This window comes from Mixophyes fleayi, chromosome 2, assembly GCF_038048845.1.
Source record: "Mixophyes fleayi isolate aMixFle1 chromosome 2, aMixFle1.hap1, whole genome shotgun sequence".
Taxonomy (NCBI): Eukaryota; Metazoa; Chordata; class Amphibia; order Anura; family Limnodynastidae; genus Mixophyes; species Mixophyes fleayi.
This window is the reverse complement of record NC_134403.1, coordinates 31024311-31044501: the sequence shown is the minus strand read 5'-3', so window position 1 is coordinate 31044501 and position 20191 is coordinate 31024311. Positions and strand designations below refer to the sequence as shown.

Below are 20191 nucleotides of genomic sequence, written 5' to 3'. Positions count from 1 at the left end.
ACATCACCATGATATTCCCTGCACCTCTTGTACGTATCTCCTTATTTACTATAACTCTCTTTAGCCCTTGCTTGCTCCCCTCATTATAACATTGCAACTCTCGCTAGATATTGCTGTTATTACGGTGACTCTTTACTCATTGCTCCCCTATTTATTGATTGAAGCTTAAAGTATTATTCCATTTGTATCTGCATCACTCTTCAATGTTTGATCTCTTTTGTTTATTGCACCTCTCTACTGTTACCCCTTGATGCTGACTGCACCTCTCTTTACTTAGTGTTCCTGTTATTTACCGCACCTCTTTATTTATTGTTAATTGTTATCTTCTCCACTTCATGGAAGTCCTTGTTCCATTGTCTGCATTTTTCTGTAATAACATTCCCCTTTTTACTTATTACACTCTCGTTCGTCACTGCTCCCTATTATTTACTGTAACTTTTTGGCTGCCACTCACCTTGTTACTTGCCCACCCCCTCACTTATTGCACCTCTGCAGTTATGCACAGCTCCCCTTGTTACTTTCCCACAACCTCACTTATCGCACCCCTGCAATTATGCACAGCTCCCCTTGTTACTTGCCCACCCCCTCACTTATCGCACCTCTGCAGTTATGCACAGCCCCCCTTGTTACTTGCCCACCCCCTCACTTATCGCACCTCTGCAGTTATGCACAGCCCACCTTGTTACTTGCCCGCCCCCTCACTTATTGCACCTCTGCAGTTATGCACAGAACCCCTTGTTACTTGCCCACCCCCTCACTTATTGCTCCTCTGCAGTTATGCACAGAACCCCTTGTTACTTGCCCACCCCCTCACTTATTGCACCTCTGCAGTTATGCACAGCCCCCCTTGCTACTTGCCTACAACCCCACTTATTACACTGCTGCAGTTATACACAGCTCCCCTTGTTACTTTCCCACCCCCTCACTTATTGCACCTCTGCAATTATGCGCAGTCCCCCTTGTTACTTGCCCACCCCTCACTTATTGCACCTCTGCAGTTATGCACAGCCCCCCTTGCTACTTGCCTACAACCCCTCACTTATTGCACCTCTGCAGTTATACACAGCTCCCCTTGTTACTTTCCCACCCCCTCACTTATTGCACCTCTGCAGTTATGCACAGCTCCCCTTGTTACTTTCCCACCCCCTCACTTATTGCACCTCTGCAGTTATGCACAGCTCCCCTTGTTACTTGCCCACCCCCTCACTTATCGCACCTCTGCAGTTATGCACAGCCCACCTTGTTACTTGCCCACCCCCTCACTTATTGCACCTCTGCAGTTATGCACAGAACCCCTTGTTACTTGCCCACCCCCTCACTTATTGCACCTCTGCAGTTATGCACAGCCCCCCTTGCTACTTGCCTACAACCCCACTTATTACACTGCTGCAGTTATACACAGCTCCCCTTGTTACTTTCCCACCCCCTAACTTATTGCACCTCTGCAATTATGCGCAGCCCCCCTTGTTACTTGCCCACCCCCTCACTTATTGCACCTCTGCAGTTATGCACAGCTCCCCTTGCTACTTGCCTACAACCCCTCACTTATTACACTGCTGCAGTTATGCACAGCTCCCCTTGTTACTTGCCCACCCCCTCACTTATCGCACCTCTGCAGTTATGCACAGCCCACCTTGTTACTTGCCCGCCCCCTCACTTATTGCATCTCTGCAGTTATGCACAGAACCCCTTGTTACTTGCCCACCCCCTCACTTATTGCACCTCTGCAGTTATATACAGCTCCCCTTGTTACTTGCCCGCCCCCTCACTTATTGCACCTCTGCAGTTATACACAGCTCCCCTTGTTACTTGCCCACCCCCTCACTTATTGCACCTCTGCAGTTATACACAGCTCCCCTTGTTACTTTCCCACCCCCTCACTTATTGCACCTCTGCAGTTATGCACAGCTCCCCTTGTTACTTGCCCACCCCCTCACTTATCGCACCTCTGCAGTTATGCACAGCCCACCTTGTTACTTGCCCGCCCCCTCACTTATTGCACCTCTGCAGTTATGCACAGCTCCCCTTGTTACTTGCCCACCCCCTCACTTATTGCACCTCTGCAGTTATATACAGCTCCCCTTGTTACTTGCCCGCCCCCTCACTTATTGCACCTCTGCAGTTATGCACAGCTCCCCTTGTTACTTGCCCGCCCCCTCACTTATTGCACCTCTGCAGTTATGCACAGCTCCCCTTGTTACTTGCCCACCCCCTCACTTATTGCACCTCTGCAGTTATACACAGCTCCCCTTGTTACTTTCCCACCCCCTCACTTATTGCACCTCTGCAGTTATGCACAGCTCCCCTTGTTACTTGCCCACCCTCACTTATTGCACCTCTGCAGTTATATACAGCTCCCCTTGTTACTTTCCCACCCCCTCACTTATTGCACCTCTGCAGTTATGCGCATCTCCCCTTGTTACTTGCCCACCCCCTCACTTATTGCACCTCTGCAGTTATGCGCATCTCCCCTTGTTACTTGCCCACCCCCTCACTTATTGCACCTCTGCAGTTATACACAGCTCCCCTTGTTACTTGCCCACCCCCTCACTTATTGCACCTCTGCAGTTATAGACAGCCCCTCTTGTTACTTGCCCACCCCCTCACTTATTGCACCTCTGCAGTTATATACAGCTCCCCTTGTTACTTGCCCACCCCCTCACTTATTGCACCTCTGCACTTATGCACAGCTCCCCTTGTTACTTGCCTATCCCCTCACTTATTGCACCTCTGCAGTTATGCACAGCCCCCCCTTGTTACTTGCCCACCCCCTCACTTATTGCACCTCTGCAGTTATTCACAGACTTGTTATTCACTTTTCCCTTTGTCCAGCAAAGAACCTCTCTAAGCTCCAGTGGGAGTGGCAAAAGCCTGTTTTTGATCTTTTCCTATTGGTCGAGGCGCCTTTCTATTTCTTTGCCCTCTGATTGGACGCCGCGAACAGTTACCGGGGGGCGTGACGCGCCTAGCTGGCTGGCACGCGATTGGTTGGAGAGAACGTGAGGGCGAGAGGGCGGCTATCTGTCAGTGTGAACATATGAGAGGGCGTGATTACCCCTGAGAGAGGCGTGGTCAGGGGAGGAGAGTGGGTGTGGCCACATCATATGTTACATATACCAGGGCGGTGTGGGCGTGGCCGGGGAGTCAGGTTGCCGGAGAGCCGGCATGTTGGTCCTCCCTCCGGCTGCTGTCACTCAGCCCCCTCCTCCCTCTGCCCGGTCTGTGCTCTCGGGTCGGCCCGCAGTGCACAGCTCGCCGGCAGCCCCTCAACTCAGCTGGAGCATCGGGTCCGGGCGGGGAGCCGACAATATGAACAGCACCAACAACCTGAGTAACAGCGGGGACTACCTGATCTGCAGCAACTGCCGCAAAGTGCTGAGGAAGGTGAGAGCCCAACTATTACAGAGCAGCCAGGGGGGCACTACAAGTCTCAGCATGCACTGACTTGTCAGGTCATGCTGGGTCTTGTAGTTCCCCCAGCAGTTGGTGGCCACAGGTTGTCTGTTCCATAGGGATAGTATAGCTCAGTATATAATAAGTGAACTACAAGTCTCAGCATGCTCTGACTTGTTAGGACATGCTGGGTCTTGTAGTTCCCCAGCAGTTGGTGGCCACAGGTTGTCTGCTCCATAGGGGTAGTATAACTCAGTATACAATAAGTGCACTGTAAGAACCTTATTCCTCTCTAACACCCCCCTCCTCTTAACTTAACCACCAATAAACCAAACTTATTAGTACCATTAGTTATTTTGCAGAGTCTGTTACTTAGTGCAATTATGCTGTGATCATTATTATGGACCAACTAGACATGCAAATGGCTTAAGTTAGTTTATATACCTTATTTTTCTTGCTTTTTTTTTTAATGCACATTTTTTTTTAACCACCTGTATTTTTCCCAGTGCAGTAGAGGAGGGGGTTGGGTAGAGAGGGGTCAGGAGCATGTGGGCTGCTGCTTAGTTACTTTAACTTGCAGTGCTTTGGGCAGCTTCAATGAATGCTAAATACAGCTCTGGCTCTGCACACCATTGTAATCACTTTGTTGCATCTTTCTAAAGATGTTTTGCTTATGGAAGCGAGCAGGGTTCTGAACACTGGTGCTGTGAAGCTTGCAATCCAATTTTAAAGCTAGGTATATTCATGAAAATGTAATTGTCCCAAGGTCACAGTGAGATGACAGGGTGATTGCAACTGGTGTCCTCAGCATGTCTGGACATATTATTTGCATGTATCTGTACCGTGAAGTGAAGTCTGCCAGTCTACATGTTTTCTCAGTCTTGATTCAGCATTATGTCATAATTATGCAGTAGGCAGTAATGTCATTGTATGGTTTGTGTATTTATAACAATCCTTTTAGTTAATCTAGCCCTCCGGCAATCACACGTATTGAATTGTGCAGTTATTTGTTGATTAGCGGATCAGTAACCAAGGTTGTACTGTGTTTTTTACTTATGTCACTCTTACCTTAATGCTCATTAGATTGCTCTTTTTCATGTGCAAACGACAAGCGTTTCAAAATGCCAGTAATTTTGCACTTTAAGGTGAATATTGCTTGTTTTGCTTCCCAGACTCGCTCATTGACTACAGTATATGCCCAGTGCATTCCTATTGCTGCAACCAATTTTAAATTGCTGAGTTTCCCAAGTGTCTGACAGATTCTTGTCACTTCAGTCTTGTTTACTGAAACTGCTTTATCATTGTTGCACACTAGTTGGTAACAGGATAATGTCATATATTTAGTTTTACAGTGTTACATTTAAAATAATTCTTTTTGAATTTTGTATAGTGCTGCTTGCACCCCTTCTACCTATCTTGGCATTAAAGCAAAATGGCATTGACATGAAAGCAATGGAATATTTTTTTCCCCTCCTACCAGTTATTTTAGAAAGTAAATACTATGGAAAACAAAGTGTTGGAATTGAAACGCTGATAGATATTGTCTTATATTCCACATTTAGTTATAATCTGTGTTTTGTTTTTTTCACTAGTTGGTGCAGAATTCTGTAATTCGGTCTGTGTTAAATACTCCTAAACCATTACAATCTGCAGCTTGCAGTACATCTCCTAGTCGGAGGTCTTCCTGGTACTCTGCTGTCCTCTTATCTTTCTTCATTGTTTTTTTTTTGGCAGGCTAGCGTCTTAAAAATCAGTGTGCGAACATTATCCCCCTTTTCACTAATCACATTTGTTTAGCCGTCAAAAGATTACCAGTGAAATCCCATTCTCAATATCTGTTAACCCTTTGCATGGCCATCGTATTCAGAAAGTGATACATGATGCATGATGACTATATAAAATACCTGCACAGAGGGGCTCGTTAGTGTCATTTTGATTATATCCGTGTCACTTGCCCAGACGCATTCTGTTGTAAAGCGCTATGGCCTTTGCTGGCGCTATATAAATAAAGAAATCATGTTTGTCCGTTTCTCATGGCATTAGTTTCTTAGAGTCTGGTCCTTTTGGTTACATACATCATCATCAGCATCAACATTTATTTATATAGCGCCAGCAAATTCCATAGCGCTTTACAATTGGGAACAAACACTGATAAGACAATACTGGGTAATACATACAGACAGAGAGGTAAGAGAGCCCTGCTCGCAAGCTTACAATCTATAGGACAGGCGTTTGAGATGCATTGTTTTTAATGGTAGTAAAACGCATCTCAGAGGATTACGAATTAGATGCAAGTTTCATATGTGTGTCTACCAGCGTTTTAGAGACAGATATGTTTTGAAAGGCGTGCTATTGCGGCAGATGCACTGAAATGGAATAATCAGCGTTCTGAAAGCGCCACGCAAGTAAACGCAAATAGTTATGGCCTCCCGTGGCACAGTGATGTTTAGTGTCACAGTTATTTATAAGCATGAAATAACTTGTGTACAAAGCATAATTGAAACGCTAGATTACACACCAAAATGCTCAATTTATAAGCATATACTCCATGGCTTACTATATCGGATCAGAAATCTTACATGCTCTTAATGTATACTAGTTTGTTTGTAGAGGAAAATATAAAATTTATTTCATTTGAAAGTAAGTGTCAGCAACCGGGAATATTTTTTTGCTGCATTAGCTAAATCCAGCTTTTCAGGAACCTTTGCTCTTCTACCCAGAAACCCAGGTGACATACAGGATAGGCGAGTCCCAATACTAGAAAGTGTCCCACTGCCCACTCCCCAATGAGCAGTCTTGCGTAAAGTCTATTCTCATAGCTCATAAATTGCTTATATTTGTTATAATCTGCTGAAGCTTTGCTAAGCAGATCTTTACGACGTTGTGTTAAACATTAGCATATCAAAGTCCATGCCTGCGAATTGTGCTGAGAAGCCAAGTGTCACGTTTAGAACACTGAAAGGTTCCAATTAATTAAATAAATAAATAAAAAGAAACCATTGTTCAGCACTAAAAATAAAAAAAATAATCCTTCATCATACATAGAAGGTGCATTTTGCATGTATGTGTACACCCTAAAACATGTGAATGTCACAGAATGCAGGTTGGCCCAGAACTCTACAAATTCCACCTATTCCCCAATATGTATTCCTAGTGCTGGGACCACCCTTCTTCCAAACTGAGAATTTTGCACGATCTACCTGTGTGGAGTATTGGTATAACACAAAGGTTAAAATGTAAAATTTAAATATCCCTCTTATATTTGGGCCCTATAATTGTCAAATCTTACATAAAGTACCCATATTTGGTATCCCTATATCTATGAGAACTAGTTAATTCAATTTTGAGGTAAATATTTGGGGATGTTGTAATTATGTGAAACAAACAATGGGAATAATGAAGGAAACGTGTATTTTTTTTTTTTAGCTATCTTTTAATACAATGTCCATAAAATAAAGATATTTGTTCTAATGTGCTACTAAAAGTAAATATTATCTGTCCTGGAAAAAAAAAAATATAAAATGCATTTGCACGAGGGAGCAAACAGGATAATTTGTCATACACATTCAATGAGTAGAGGGTCAGGAGGGGGTAAGGTAAGAGGGAGAGGGGGGATGAAGGTTACAAAAAATGTACCAATTATAAAAGAAAACTCCTTTAAGCATTTCAGGCACATAGAAATAAATTTAAGGTGTTATGGTTCACGGTTGAAGTAGTGCCAAGTTTTATTGTAAACTCCATGCGCAGCAGATCACCGGCCATCTTTTTCATAGGTCAGGTTTGCTAGACTTGTTTTAGCCAATTGGGTATAGTAGGTGGTATTTTAGACTCATCGAATGAGGAGCTCAGTCACAGTGAGTAGTTGTTTAATCTTTTATATTGTGAAACATGAAGGGGGGGGGAATCAACAGGATAAGATGGGTCATATGGAGATTCTACCCGTAGATCCTCCGTTTACTCAGTCGTAATGGAATGTTCCACATTCCCAAAGGATGTTCTCATTGGGCATGACCACCAGCTATGTATTATGGTTTGTTGCCATCATCAATACAAATGGGACATTGATTCTTCCATCGTTTTCAAGTCATTACTGTAGCGTAGCTCCATATTGCGTTATTTTCCGCCGCTGTAATGGGTAGTAGTCGGAATGTTTTCCATTGGTGATGGGCAGTGCCGTAACTAGACATTTTAGTGCCCTGGGCGAGACAGGGCACCGGCGCCCCCCATCTAAGTGGGAGTGGCATTTGACAAGTGGGTGTGGCCAACCTAATGTGGGGGTGTGGCTAGTACTTTACTGAAAGAATTCTGTTACACATATTTGCAAATACATGAATATATATATATATATATATATATATATATATATATATATATATACACACACACACACACAGTGGTGTGATTCAAATAAATTAACTGTATTGATGACTGTATGGAAGGGCAAACTGACCTTCATCAACAATCATTTTGTACCTTGTAAAAATGCTTGAAGAGAGAGAGAGAATAACTATGTTTAGTGATCATGTAGTGATAGTGGGTGTAGTACACTGAGCCAATATCACCCCCCTACCCACACTACACCAATATCACCCCCCTACCCACACTACACCAATATCACCCCCCTACCCACACTACACCAATATCACCCCCCTACCCACACTACACCATTGCCACCCCCCTACCCTCACTACAGAAATGTCACCCCCCTACCCATACTACACTATTGTCACCCCCTCTACCAACAATACACAAATAACAGCCCTTTCCCCACACTGCACCAATGCCAGCCATACTGCAACATGCAGGGGGGAGAGGAGGGGAGACAATGGCTTTCACTTGCATAGGGGTGAAGAAGGGAGGGAGGACAGAAACTTTCATGCACAAAGGAGAGGGACAGAGGCTGACTGACACACAGAGAGAAAGGGGAAAGACGCTCTCACAAGCAGAGAAGGAAATGGGAGGATACAGAAGCTGTCACAGATTTGTTGAAAATACAGAAAATGTATGTTTGATCGTAGCTCCGCCCACTTTTGGAAAGCTCCTCCCCTCCGAACGCCGTGAATGACAGGTATGCCGAAGCTGTCACACACAGGGGAGAGAGACTGTCCCAGGTAGAGGATAGCAGAGAGAGAGGCTGACATGCTTAGTGCCGATGTGTGGAGTATCCATAGTCCAGCCTTTATAGAGACCATGGGTTCCCCAGCAGCCTGCTGTCACTGAGCCAGGCACAGAGGCAAGTAGCGGGCGGCTACTGCGCCCCCTTTGGGTGTGCGCCCTGGGCGATGGCACCGCCCGCACCTGCCTAGTTACGGCTCTGGTGATGGGTACAGGATTTAGTGATGTTCCTGGAAAATCCAGACATTGTAGAGATATGGTGTTTCAAAGGGCAGCACGGTGGCTAAGTGGTTAGCACTTCTGCCTTACAGCGCTGGGGTCATGAGTTCAATTCCCAACCATGGCCTTATCTGTGACGAGTTTGTATGTTTTCCCCGTGTTTGCGTGGGTTTCCTCCGGGTGCTCAGGTTTCCTCCCACGCTCCAAAAACATACTATAGGTTATTTGGCTGCTAACAAAATTGACCCTAGTCTGTCCGTCTGTGGTTATGTGTTAGGGAATTTAGACTGTAAGCCCCAATGGGGCAGAGACTGATGTGAGTGAGTTCTCTGTACAGCGCTGCAGAATTAGTGGCGCTATATAAATTGATGATGATGATGATGATGAAAGGGTAAAGATTCAGATGATGATACAGACCTATAAAACGGCATCTATGTCAATGTGTAGATACAAAGTGTGAAATTTGGTGAACATGCCAAGAAGCCCTAGACAGAAAGACGTATTTGGGCTGGACGTCAGAAAATGACTTTTTCTGATTGTCCAATAAGATCCGATGCCTCCAGTACCTGAAGGCATTAGGCTGAAGACCAGGTCAGAGGGCAACGTAATTTATCAAAGGGATAAGCAGGGACTCTTGTGTGGGAAGAATAGAGCAAGCTTCTCAATCTGTATCCACTCTTTATCAATGGAACAATGTCTCCACCCAACTGGTTGAGTTATCAACGAAGCTTCGCAGTATAGTTCAACATCCGGAAGCTGTAGCCCTCCATTATTTAATTAACTCTAGCACTATACTTTACCCTTTGTTTCCTCCCTCCTCATACAAATTTGAGAAACAGAGTTGTACCGAAGGATTTTGGTAACAACAAAGGCAGAGTTTGCTGTAAGTATAACATTAGGTTGTGCCCCCCCCCCCCCCTCATTTTAGGGTAGGAGTTTAAATTTGCATTCAATGATGATATCTTTGGAGAATACTGATGGATCCTTAATTTGTTTTGTTACGGTAATAATGTGTTTCCATTCTCAATAACATGTTGGGCAAGTTGTATTAAAATAAAGCAGTAGATCCCAAACTTTTTCAGTTTGAGGCACCCAGGGGGTCTCCTTAATTTTTTGAAGGTACTCCTAAGCCAAAACCGTTACCAAGTAGTCCCCCAACTTGCTTACCATCGGCGCACAGTTTGGGAACCACTGACATAAAGAATAGAGAACCAATCTGGACCAGAACTTTTTACTGCTTGAGTATGTTTAATTCCGTAGTCATAGATTCCAGGACACTAACAGTGTTTAATTTGGATATTTTGTGGTCGTGATGGGCCGAAGTGAAGTACAGTCAGACTGTTATGATCAGAAATATAGAATATTGCAAAAGTGGCAACAATCTTATCAGGATGTATATGGAGATTCCCTTTTTCATCCGTGGTGGAACATAGCTGAGGAGTTGTCTCTGGCGTCGAGCCGTGACCAATCATCCTCTGCATATCTTACCCTGGGTGTAGTAATGGTGTTTACAGATCAAACCAGCCCCTTTAACAGAGTGAATAACCAAAGCTTTGGGGTATATTTACTAAACTGCGGGTTTGAAAAAGGTGGAGAGGCCTATAGCAACCAATCAGATTCCAGCTGTCATTTTGTAGAATGCACTAAATAAATGAAAGCTAGAATCTGATTGGTTGCTATAGGCAACATCTCCACTTTTCCAAACCTGCAGTTTAGTAAATCTAGCCCTTTGTCTCTTATGGACAGCTTTCACCGGGGTAGAGGTGCTCCTGAGTGGACATTTCTGTGTCCTGTAGCGAGACAAGATCAGATACTATTCCATGGGGGGGGGGGGGGTAAGTGACAGGTGGGGTATAAGGAGAATGCAGCGTAGCACTGGTTCTATGTTCAGCCCCTCAAAGCATTTAAATAATAGTGACCTTGGAGGTCTCTAAAAGGTTAATTCACCATTGGTCTCTACATTCCAGTGTTGTTCATAATCTTATTGAAGAGAAAAAAAAGAAAAAGAAAGATTATCCCCTTTAGTGGTTGAAGGGCCAGCTGTGTAATCTGTTTAATGCAGCTTCATATAACTAACACAATCTCCCTCACTAAGTAATTTAAGTCAGCAGTGCCTGTTAGTGGCAGTGTTTTGTTTTTTTGCTAATCGTGTAAACGAGTGCTTTACATTTTTAGATATATGTGTTTTCACCTCCGCCTCAATTGATGATCTCCGCAAAATTAATGAACATTTGTCAGGCTGCCTTGCAAAGTTAGGCAGACAATGCGGATTAACGTGCAGTAAAGTCATCTAAATTGCCATTTATTTGTTCATATTCCTGTGAGCCCAGCACAGGAGTGTTGAAGCTGATGTTTCCTATCTGTATCTACTTTTGACTTCTTTGTTAAGATTTGGGGTGGGTGTGTGAGGGGGGGGGGGGGGTCGACTGGAATGTTTTTCTTGTATAGCACTGGACAGAAGCCAACACCAGTTGTTTGTCAAGCCTTCCTCTGCTCTCGGCAGCTGGATCCTATGTAAAAGGATCTTGTTGTTGAATTTCAACAGTTGCAGATAGGAGAATTTAGCAAATTGCAGAGAGTTTCATGTTGTTTTTCTTCATTTTTTTTTTTTCCACAGCAGGAGGGGACATTGAAGAAAAAAAACAAACACCAAATAATAATGTTTTTATCTACTTATGAAAAGGATAGTGTGAACGGTTATTTTTTTCCTTAGCTCTTGGGATCAGATTACATATAATGTTTTCAACCACCCTATTGGACCGAAGAAGCCAAAGAGAGGGGGGCGGGGGATTGTGCAGGGTGGCTGCATGTGTTAACCCTTGGCTCTCTGGCCCGGCTGTATAGGCTCTTACACAGCATTTTTTTTATGACTTGTTTTTCTCTTCAGGAATGTTTTCTATTCATACTGTAGGAGGCAAGGCATTCCTGCAGCCTGCCATATAGGAATATGCTAGAGGCACGGCTCTTGCACAAGGGGCTATTGGTATAGTGAATACACACTGTACACAACTTATGTAAGGTCTGTCCATGTTCTATTCACCACGATGATACGAGCGTCTTGTACACGCCTATAAATGGATCATATTCACTTTAAAAAAAAAAAACATTCGCTGGTGTTTATTTATAAAGCCGTCCAATGGGCTCGATCAACAAACTGCAAAAGGCGATGCAATCGTTTAAAGTTCCCCAGGGTGCAGAGCCCTGAAAAGGGTTACCAGTGGTGTTTTGGGGGTACCTCAGGGACAGTCTATGTACCAAACCAGTAATTTAGTTGTCGTGTCAGGTTGTAGAGTCTATACTAGTATATAAAGAGCTAATTAAATATGTTATACAAGTGACGTCCACATACGGTCACTTGTGATCCAATAATATACTGAATAGTGACAAATAAAGAGCAGAACGAGCCTAGCAATACAGCAATTCATCAAACAAAGCCAGATATTTATTCCCACAGTAATGTATTTACCTCAGTTTTAAAGGGAACTGTTCTCTAATCTATTTTAAAACCATTTTTTAGCAGACACCGAGCATGCAAAACGATTGCTCCTTGCTGCCTCAGAGAGGCATCGCTCATAAAGGTACGTTACCGTTTCAGTACCGTGACACGACTTAAGTTTGCTCGCCTGCAGTTGATGTCCAGGTATAATTATGGGCAGTTTGATAAACAATTGTTTTAAAACCCTTGTGAGTTGTGCCAAAATGCCATTTATCCTGCTCCTTCTGTATCCTAACCTTGATCTTGCCACTGCATCTTAATAGTTTAAGCCCTTCCATAGCTGAAATCTAACTTTAAGCCTAGCCCGAACCATGTGAGCGACGTAAGCCATCCTATTAGTCCCCTAAGTGGTCTTGTTGAGCAGTTGCTGCATATTTTTCAAGCGATTGTCCACATAATTTGAAATGTGAGCGGAGTTGTGTGTACATGGATCAAAGGCCGCGCTAGCTCTGATGTGTTTGCTTTCTAAAATGCATGATCTATAAACAGGTATAGTCAGTAAAACCGTCTGCTGTAGCATTGATTGCTGCCTAGAGGATTGTTTACCTCTGTAATGAGGACTTCTGCATAGTGTAGCGGGAGCTGCTACACTGTGCTGACATATAAGTACGTCTCACACATTAATGTAGTGTTGTACAAGTACTTCTGTAACGGGGGCTGTACACAGTACTTCATTTGTACGTAACAAATAGTGTGGTCAGCCCATGGAAGGGGCATAGCTAGCTTTTATCAAGCACTTGTCCGCCTCATGCCCCCTTCCAATGCAGCGCATAGTACTGTGCCCAACTGGCCACGAAGCAGGGACAAAGTCTTGGCTGTGCGGTACTGAGCGCTGGAGCCAGTAGTCTGTACAGAACCACATAAGTTAATAGTTCTACACCAATGCTATATGCAGTTATACATATAGGGGGGTATTCAATTGTTAGCGAGATCCCCGGAAAAACGAGCGCTCAAAATATATTAGCGTTAATACGGTAATATGCGCGTAAATACCGTTAATACGGGATGATGCGAGATGAAATTCAGCGAGTAATTACCGTATTAACACTAATATTTTTAGAGCGCTCGTTTTCCGGGGATCTCGCTAACAATTAATACCCCCCATAGTGTAGATCTATGTACACATGGTGGCTGGGTGCACACGTGTTGTACACTACATGTGTTCACATCTTCCACCCTGTTCCCGAGATGCCGGCTTCCCCCTCCCTCAGGGACAGCGAATTACTAAGGGTAACGGGACGTGATGTGTAACTGGAAGAGCCTTGGAGCAGAGTGAGATGCTCTATAAGTCCAGGTATATAGAGACTTTGTCTATTATCAGCTGTATTCTGCCTTTCTGTACATCTCCCCTCTGACTGTTTGCGTGGGTTTCCTCCGGGTGCTCCGGTTTCCTCCCTCACTCCAAAAACATACTGCTAGGTTAATTGGCTGCTATTAAATTGCCCTTAGTCTCTCTCGGTCTGTGTGTGTCTGTCTGTCTGTGTGTGAGTGTGTGTATATTAGGGGATTTAGACTGTAAGCTCCAATGGGGCAGGGACTGATATGAGTGAGTTCTCTGTACAGCGCTGCGAAATTAGTGGCGCTATATAAATAGATGATGATGACTTCCCAACTCCGTTTTGGTGTTTTAATGCCATTCCGCCACAAATTTAGCTCTATATGTTATAAGTACATGGTTACATTAAAACTCTCTTATAATACAGCCTATGGATGTTGTAGGTATAGGTTGGGGCCGTGCAAGCTGCCACTTTGATAGACCTGCTCTAATGTAACATAAATAGGTTGCTGACTCACCATTTATTTGTCTGGCTAGTAGATAGTTATCATATAAAGTTCTGTTGTTTTTTTAATGTTTATATAGATGCAGAAAAAAGGGTTGAATAGTGGAGCACTTCAGTCCTTAATCCAAAAAATATATAGATTAAAACTAATCTTTATTTAGGGTTTTTATTAAAACGGCACTCATAAATCATTAGTAGTAGGCAAAATATTGTTAAAAAAAATAGTAAAGAAAAAGAATTAAAATATATAGACCCTGGGGAGGCCGCACTGGGGAAAACATACGTCGGGCTGTATGTCACTTTAGGTGACGTCAGACCCGGAAGTGGGGGGGGGGTGTCCGCTGTGTATCGCTGCTATGAAGAAGGGAATATAGCAAGTTTATACTTCCTAACCATGTGTGATAATATCTATAAAAGGATTGTGTGTATGGTAGAATGAATGCGTGTTCGTATTTTGGAATGGACACTTTAACTACGCTATAATATCAATCGATCAGGGACAACAGCTATTAGACTTGGGGCTAGATTTACTAAGCTGTGGGTTTGAAAAAGTGGGGATGTTGCCTATAGCAACCAATCAGATTCTAGCTGTCATTTTGCAGAAAGTACTAGATAAATGAAAGCTAGAATCTGATTGGTTGCTATAGGCAACATCCCCACTTTTTCAAACCCCGCAGCTTAGTAAATCTAGCCCTTGGTGTTCTTCGAATCCTAATTGGGAGCTGTTATGACCCTCTCTATACATGAGAGTGGTATCAATAGCTCAACCAAAACTGTCTATTTAACAAAAATATCAGAGCACAACTAGTAACTAACTGAGAGGGAGAAGCACAGCCTTGTTTATATAATAATTATACCTATAGTGGGTTGAGTCATCTGTTTGGAAACACAAATAGATATCTTATAAACCAATTAATATATATACCACTACCACCCTGCAGACAACATATGGAATGTGTGGATCAGACTGGTATGAATATACCCATATATCATAGTATCAGATGATACTGCTCTCTATGATCACCACATAGTTTCTCCTGACAGGTATATAATATACATACTGCAATCTTAATACTAATATTCCTATAGGGAATTGGGCAGTACAATATTTTGAATTAACGAAAGAAGCCCATTATCATAGGGCTAAACCTCTCTTTCTGTTTTTTTGTGCCTATCTCATCAATAGAAATCAAGACAATCTGTTGCTCACACATTTAAGTCCATCATCATAATCACCATTTATTTATATAGTGCCACTGATTCCGCAGCACTGTACTCACATCAGTCCCTGCCCCATTGGAGCTTGCAGTCTAAATTCCCTAACACACACACACACACACACACAGAGGGAGAGAAAGACTAGGGTCAATTTTGATAGCAGCCAATTAACCTACCAGTATGTTTTTGGAGTGTTGGAGGAAACCGGAGCACCCGGAGGAAACCCACGCAAACACGGGGAGAACATACAAACTCCTCACAGATAAGGCCATGGTCGGGAATTGAACTCATGACCCCAGCGCTCTGAGGCAGAAGTGCTAACAACTTAGCCACCATGCTGCCGATACCATCATAGTGTTGTGGACTAAATTGCTATTTGACACCATATGAGTTTTATGACGAAGGACCAGTCCCTTCCCAGGGTCTATATATTTTAATTTGCATACTACTAATGATTTTTGAGAGCTTTTTTAATAGAAACCTTAAATAAAGATTAGTTTTAATTATATATTTTTTGGATTAAGGACCGTAGTGCTTCACTATTCAACCCTTTTCTCTGCTTCTATATGTACTTATATATATTGAAAACAAGCACCCCCTCAGGACTGGACACAGTAATTTGTTATTGTGACCAGTGAGGATTGTCCATAACCTGGAACAGAACCAAACACTCTTATATTACATGTTTTTTTTTATTGTTATCAATCTGCAGACCAGCATTTAAAATATACTTTTAAACTTCTATGTTTGAAAATTGTGCCTGTAAACTGTTCTGCTAATTCCTGCACATGATTATAGGCGGTACCCCTGCCTCTGTCTCCATGCAGACTCTCGCTGAGGTCAGTGCTTTTCCTCTCTGGCCTAGAAACCTCTTGCATAAGACAGAGCATAGTGTAGACGATTTTTGTCTTTGTTCGATATATTACTCAGACCCTTTGCAGCATATAGATTCATAAAACGATAACTCCTATTGTGCTCTTGCCGCTGGTTTTACCCATGGTACATACCAGAAAATCCGTGAGGCTGTCGTTGATCTCTTTAACTACCTTCGACCATGTTGCCTTGCAAAAGCTCCTTTTGCAAATGAACTTCGGTAAATTGTGTAAAGAGAACAGTTGACCGGAGTAACTGTGCTGCTGTCTGTGACACTTAGCGCCTTAGTTCATGGTGGAGTGATAGGCTGCTGTCTCATGGTGAGTATTGGTTCAGAATGGCTCCCTCCTCTGTGAATAGGCAACAAATACACTTTGATCCTCACTCTTTGACGACCTATGCGCTGTAACCACGGCAGTGGCTTTTCACGCTCGCCTCTTGTTGAAGTGAGTAACGTGTCGGCGTTCCGGCACCTGTCCATGTTTGCAGAATCCAACATAGCATGAGTGCTAAGATGAAGGCAAAGGAAATTGATACCTTCAAAGTGTTCATTAATCACACAGGTCTCATATGACAAATATGTTCTGTTCCAATGCTTGTTGCTATGTGTGTATTAGACAAAGAGCTATGAGATATTGTATATTAAAATGGGTTACTGAACAACACCAAAAACAACATTGTAAGCTTTAAGGTCCCCTTTATTACGCTAATCCTCATCATTAGCTATTTATATAGCGCCACTAATTCCACATCGCTGTACAGAGAGCTCACTCACATCAGTCTCTGCCCCATTGGAGCTTACAGTCTAAATTCCCTAATACACACACAGACAGACAGAGACACACAGACTATGGTCAATATGTTAGCAGCCGTTTAATCTACTAGTATGTTTTTGGAGTGTGGGAGGAAACCAGAGCACCTGGAGGAAACCCGCGCAAACACAGGGAGAACATACAAACTCCACACAGATAAGGCCGTGGTCGGGAATTGAACTCATGACGCCACTGCTGTAAGCCAGAAGTGGTAACCACTGAGCCACTGTGCTGCTAATGTTCATGTATGATGTTTTTTGTTTTCCTCAATGTCCTATATAAATTTGTTATATTTATTTCCAGTAATCTAAACAACCACTAATGTAAATCTATCCCCCCCCCTTCCATATAGCCTTAGTTTTTTCTATCCTGCTACTCCCCCCTCCAGCCAGAGTAAGCCGCGCGGTGTCTAGATTGGGCTAATGAATTTAGCTTTGTATCGCTCTCATTTCTATTGAGCCACAAAAGCAAAGCAAAAACTCTTTTCTCAGAGTTCTATTTCCAGTATGTGTTTCTATTTTCCTCGTACACATTCTAAATGTATTATAATTGCTAAGAATACTGTCAATACAGGACAAGTTACATTACTGGGTGAGTCCTTGAGATACACTGATGATCTGGTTCACTGCCAGCTCCGTTCCATCTGATGTTATGATGAAAACATGCACAACGTAATGAATGTTACTGTAAGTTAATAAACTACTTATTGATTCTAAGAACAGGTATGTACCCAGGCTCTGCAGAGTGACCGTGAAAAGCAGACTTTGTGTCTCTATTAGACAGAGGTTTTATTTTCATGCCTCCGGGGCTTTGCCGTCACTCGGGGCATAGGAAGGGTTGGATCGGGAAGTCCTGTCCCCTTTTAATGTCGGTTCCTCTTGGATAAATAATCAACTGACCAGGAAATGCAGTAGAAACAAACTGCTGGCTTTGCACTTTAGAGGATAATCTGTAGCCTTCTTTATTGCAAGCTTAATTTATTATGTATGGTAAACCTATTTGCATGCATTTCTGTAAAATGAAATTGGCAATTTAGTGGAATGCTATATATTTTTTCTTAGATGTAGTGTATAGTCTGTTGTGTGTTGTTTGCTTTGTACAGCAAGACCTCTGACGCACAGTTGTTAATTTTAACCATTTAATGCATTTTCAAAGCCTTTTAAACGCACTTTGGCGGTGATTGTCCAAAAAAACGAATGTAAATGGTGGAAACTGTGTTCTGTGAGGACGCTTGTTAAGTATATAACCCAATATAGACGTGGGAGCTGGTTCATTCTATTTTTAGTGCTTGTTAAGTATATAGCGAACTATACAGGGAAGCTTTGAGACGTTGCACAGATGCTCTGCTAACGCAAGGAATGCCAAGTCTCTGGCTGGCAGGATATGCTGGTACTTGTAGTTCCACAGCTACTGGAAGAGCCACCGTTTCTACCTTTCATGTAAATCTCTGATTTTAGGTTGTCGTTGGCATAGCTCTGGTAAATCCCATTCCTCAGCTTTGCATGGTATCGCACAATCGTTGTTCTATTATCAGGTTGACATAAAGGTCTTGGTGCTATTGTCCCCTCCTGAGTCAGCAATGTTTGGTTCCTGCAGAGCACAGGTCCACTGACGTGATGTGAACCTGGTAGAGGTTATTGTCATTATTGACGATTTCATCCTCGGACTCCTGTCCCCCGCCGGCGCAGATGTAGGTGTGAATTCAGCTCCTTGGTCTTCTAGAACCTTTTGTTGTAGTTTAGATGATCATCTTGGTGGGTTTTGAGGTCAATATCGCTGTCAGGAAGAACTTTCTCCCCTCAGATTGATCATGCTGGAAAATGACAAGTGAAAAGGCCGTTAATTATGTTTTTCTAGCCGTGCCTGGACAGCAACAAGCAGATAGCATGACTCACACTCGGGGCTGGAAAAGAATATCAAAGGTTAACTAGTAGCGAAGGGAAATCATATCCCCTATCTGTAATACATTCTCATTTTATGCTTTATCCTTAGTTACCTCATCTATTTACAAGCTTGGGAAAATTTCCAATCTGTGCGCATCCATTAAGTACTGTGGCAGAGGTGTATAGAGCTCTGGCTCTGGTCCATAATTGGCAGATATTGCCAATTCATACGCCAGCATGATGTATCACAGCATTCTATGGGGTAGACTTACCAAAACGTTTGAAAAGAAAAAGTGTAGGTGTTGCCCATAGCAACCAATCAGAATCTAGCTATCATTTTGTAAAATGTACAAGACAAATAACAGCTAGATTCTGATTGGTTGCTATGGGCAACACCTACACTTTTTCTTTTTAGAATCTCTGATATATCTACCCCTATTTGAGAGAAACGCTGCATTAGGCCCCCAAGACATTTATTGGCCTCCCTATGTATATAGTTATTAAAACAACAAAGTGCCTGGGTTTTCATGACACCACTGTGGAAAGCGGATCTATGAATAAAGAAGCAGGGAATTGGTACTAACGGTCGGTGTTGCTTTCAGAGTCAAGACGACTATTAATGTAGATTGCCCTAATGAGAATTCACAATAACACATATATATATTCTGCTCTGCTCCACAGAATGTAAATAAATTCTTATAATTGTGATATTAATCACTGACAGCACGGAGAGCGCCAAATGTTAGCAGTTATGCAAATAGTAGCTGCTGTAGGAGTTAGGACTTATAAAACAGAAGCTACATATGATATCTGTGAGCAGAGCGCACAGACCCATCTTTTACATGAATTGATTTATTAATATTAATACTCATTACTCTTTCACCAATCTGCAATGATTATGCTGGTTATCGGAGTATTAATCTACTGATCTGCAGATAATTGATCTATTCTATGACAGATACACATCGATATGTATGAAAAGCACCTCACTCAACCATGTACAGGCTCCAAAATTGTATTTATTTTGACCCCCCATAGAGGTGCAAGGGAAAATGAAATGAGATTTTTGCACATACTTGCCTAGTCTCCTGGAATTTCCGGAACACTCCTGAATTTCAGGGAGTCCTCCCGGAAGAGTAGGCAGACCTCCCGGAACCTAAAATAAAAGTCGATATTCACGGCATTGCATAATGGGGGCGGGGCTTAATTGTGTCATTAAGCCCCACCTCTGCTTTTCAGCATTTCATAGTGGGGGTGGAGCTATGGTGACGCAAATACGTCACCACGCCCCCTCCTACCCCTGACACATGACCTGTCCTCCCAGAGGACAGTCGAAAAGTCGGCGAGTATGGCTCAGAGAGAGGTCCGTGGGTCACATCTCCTGTAATTGTATCTTTCCCC

General features: G+C 42.9%; 1 protein-coding gene across 3 annotated transcripts in view; it reads left to right on the top strand.

Annotated features, from left to right (window-relative positions):
- Window positions 1-3179: 3179 nt before the first annotated feature.
- SESN3 (sestrin 3) overlaps window positions 3180-20191 on the top strand; it is a 73825-nt gene continuing 56813 nt past the window's right edge. For all 3 annotated transcript variants that reach the window (XR_012688573.1, XM_075198757.1, XM_075198756.1), the window contains exon 1: window positions 3180-3384. Coding sequence is in view for 2 of the 3 variants with exons in the window: in XM_075198757.1 (XP_075054858.1) it covers window positions 3310-3384 (75 nt within the window). In the remaining variant the exon portion in view is untranslated. The remainder of the gene's footprint in view (window positions 3385-20191) is intronic.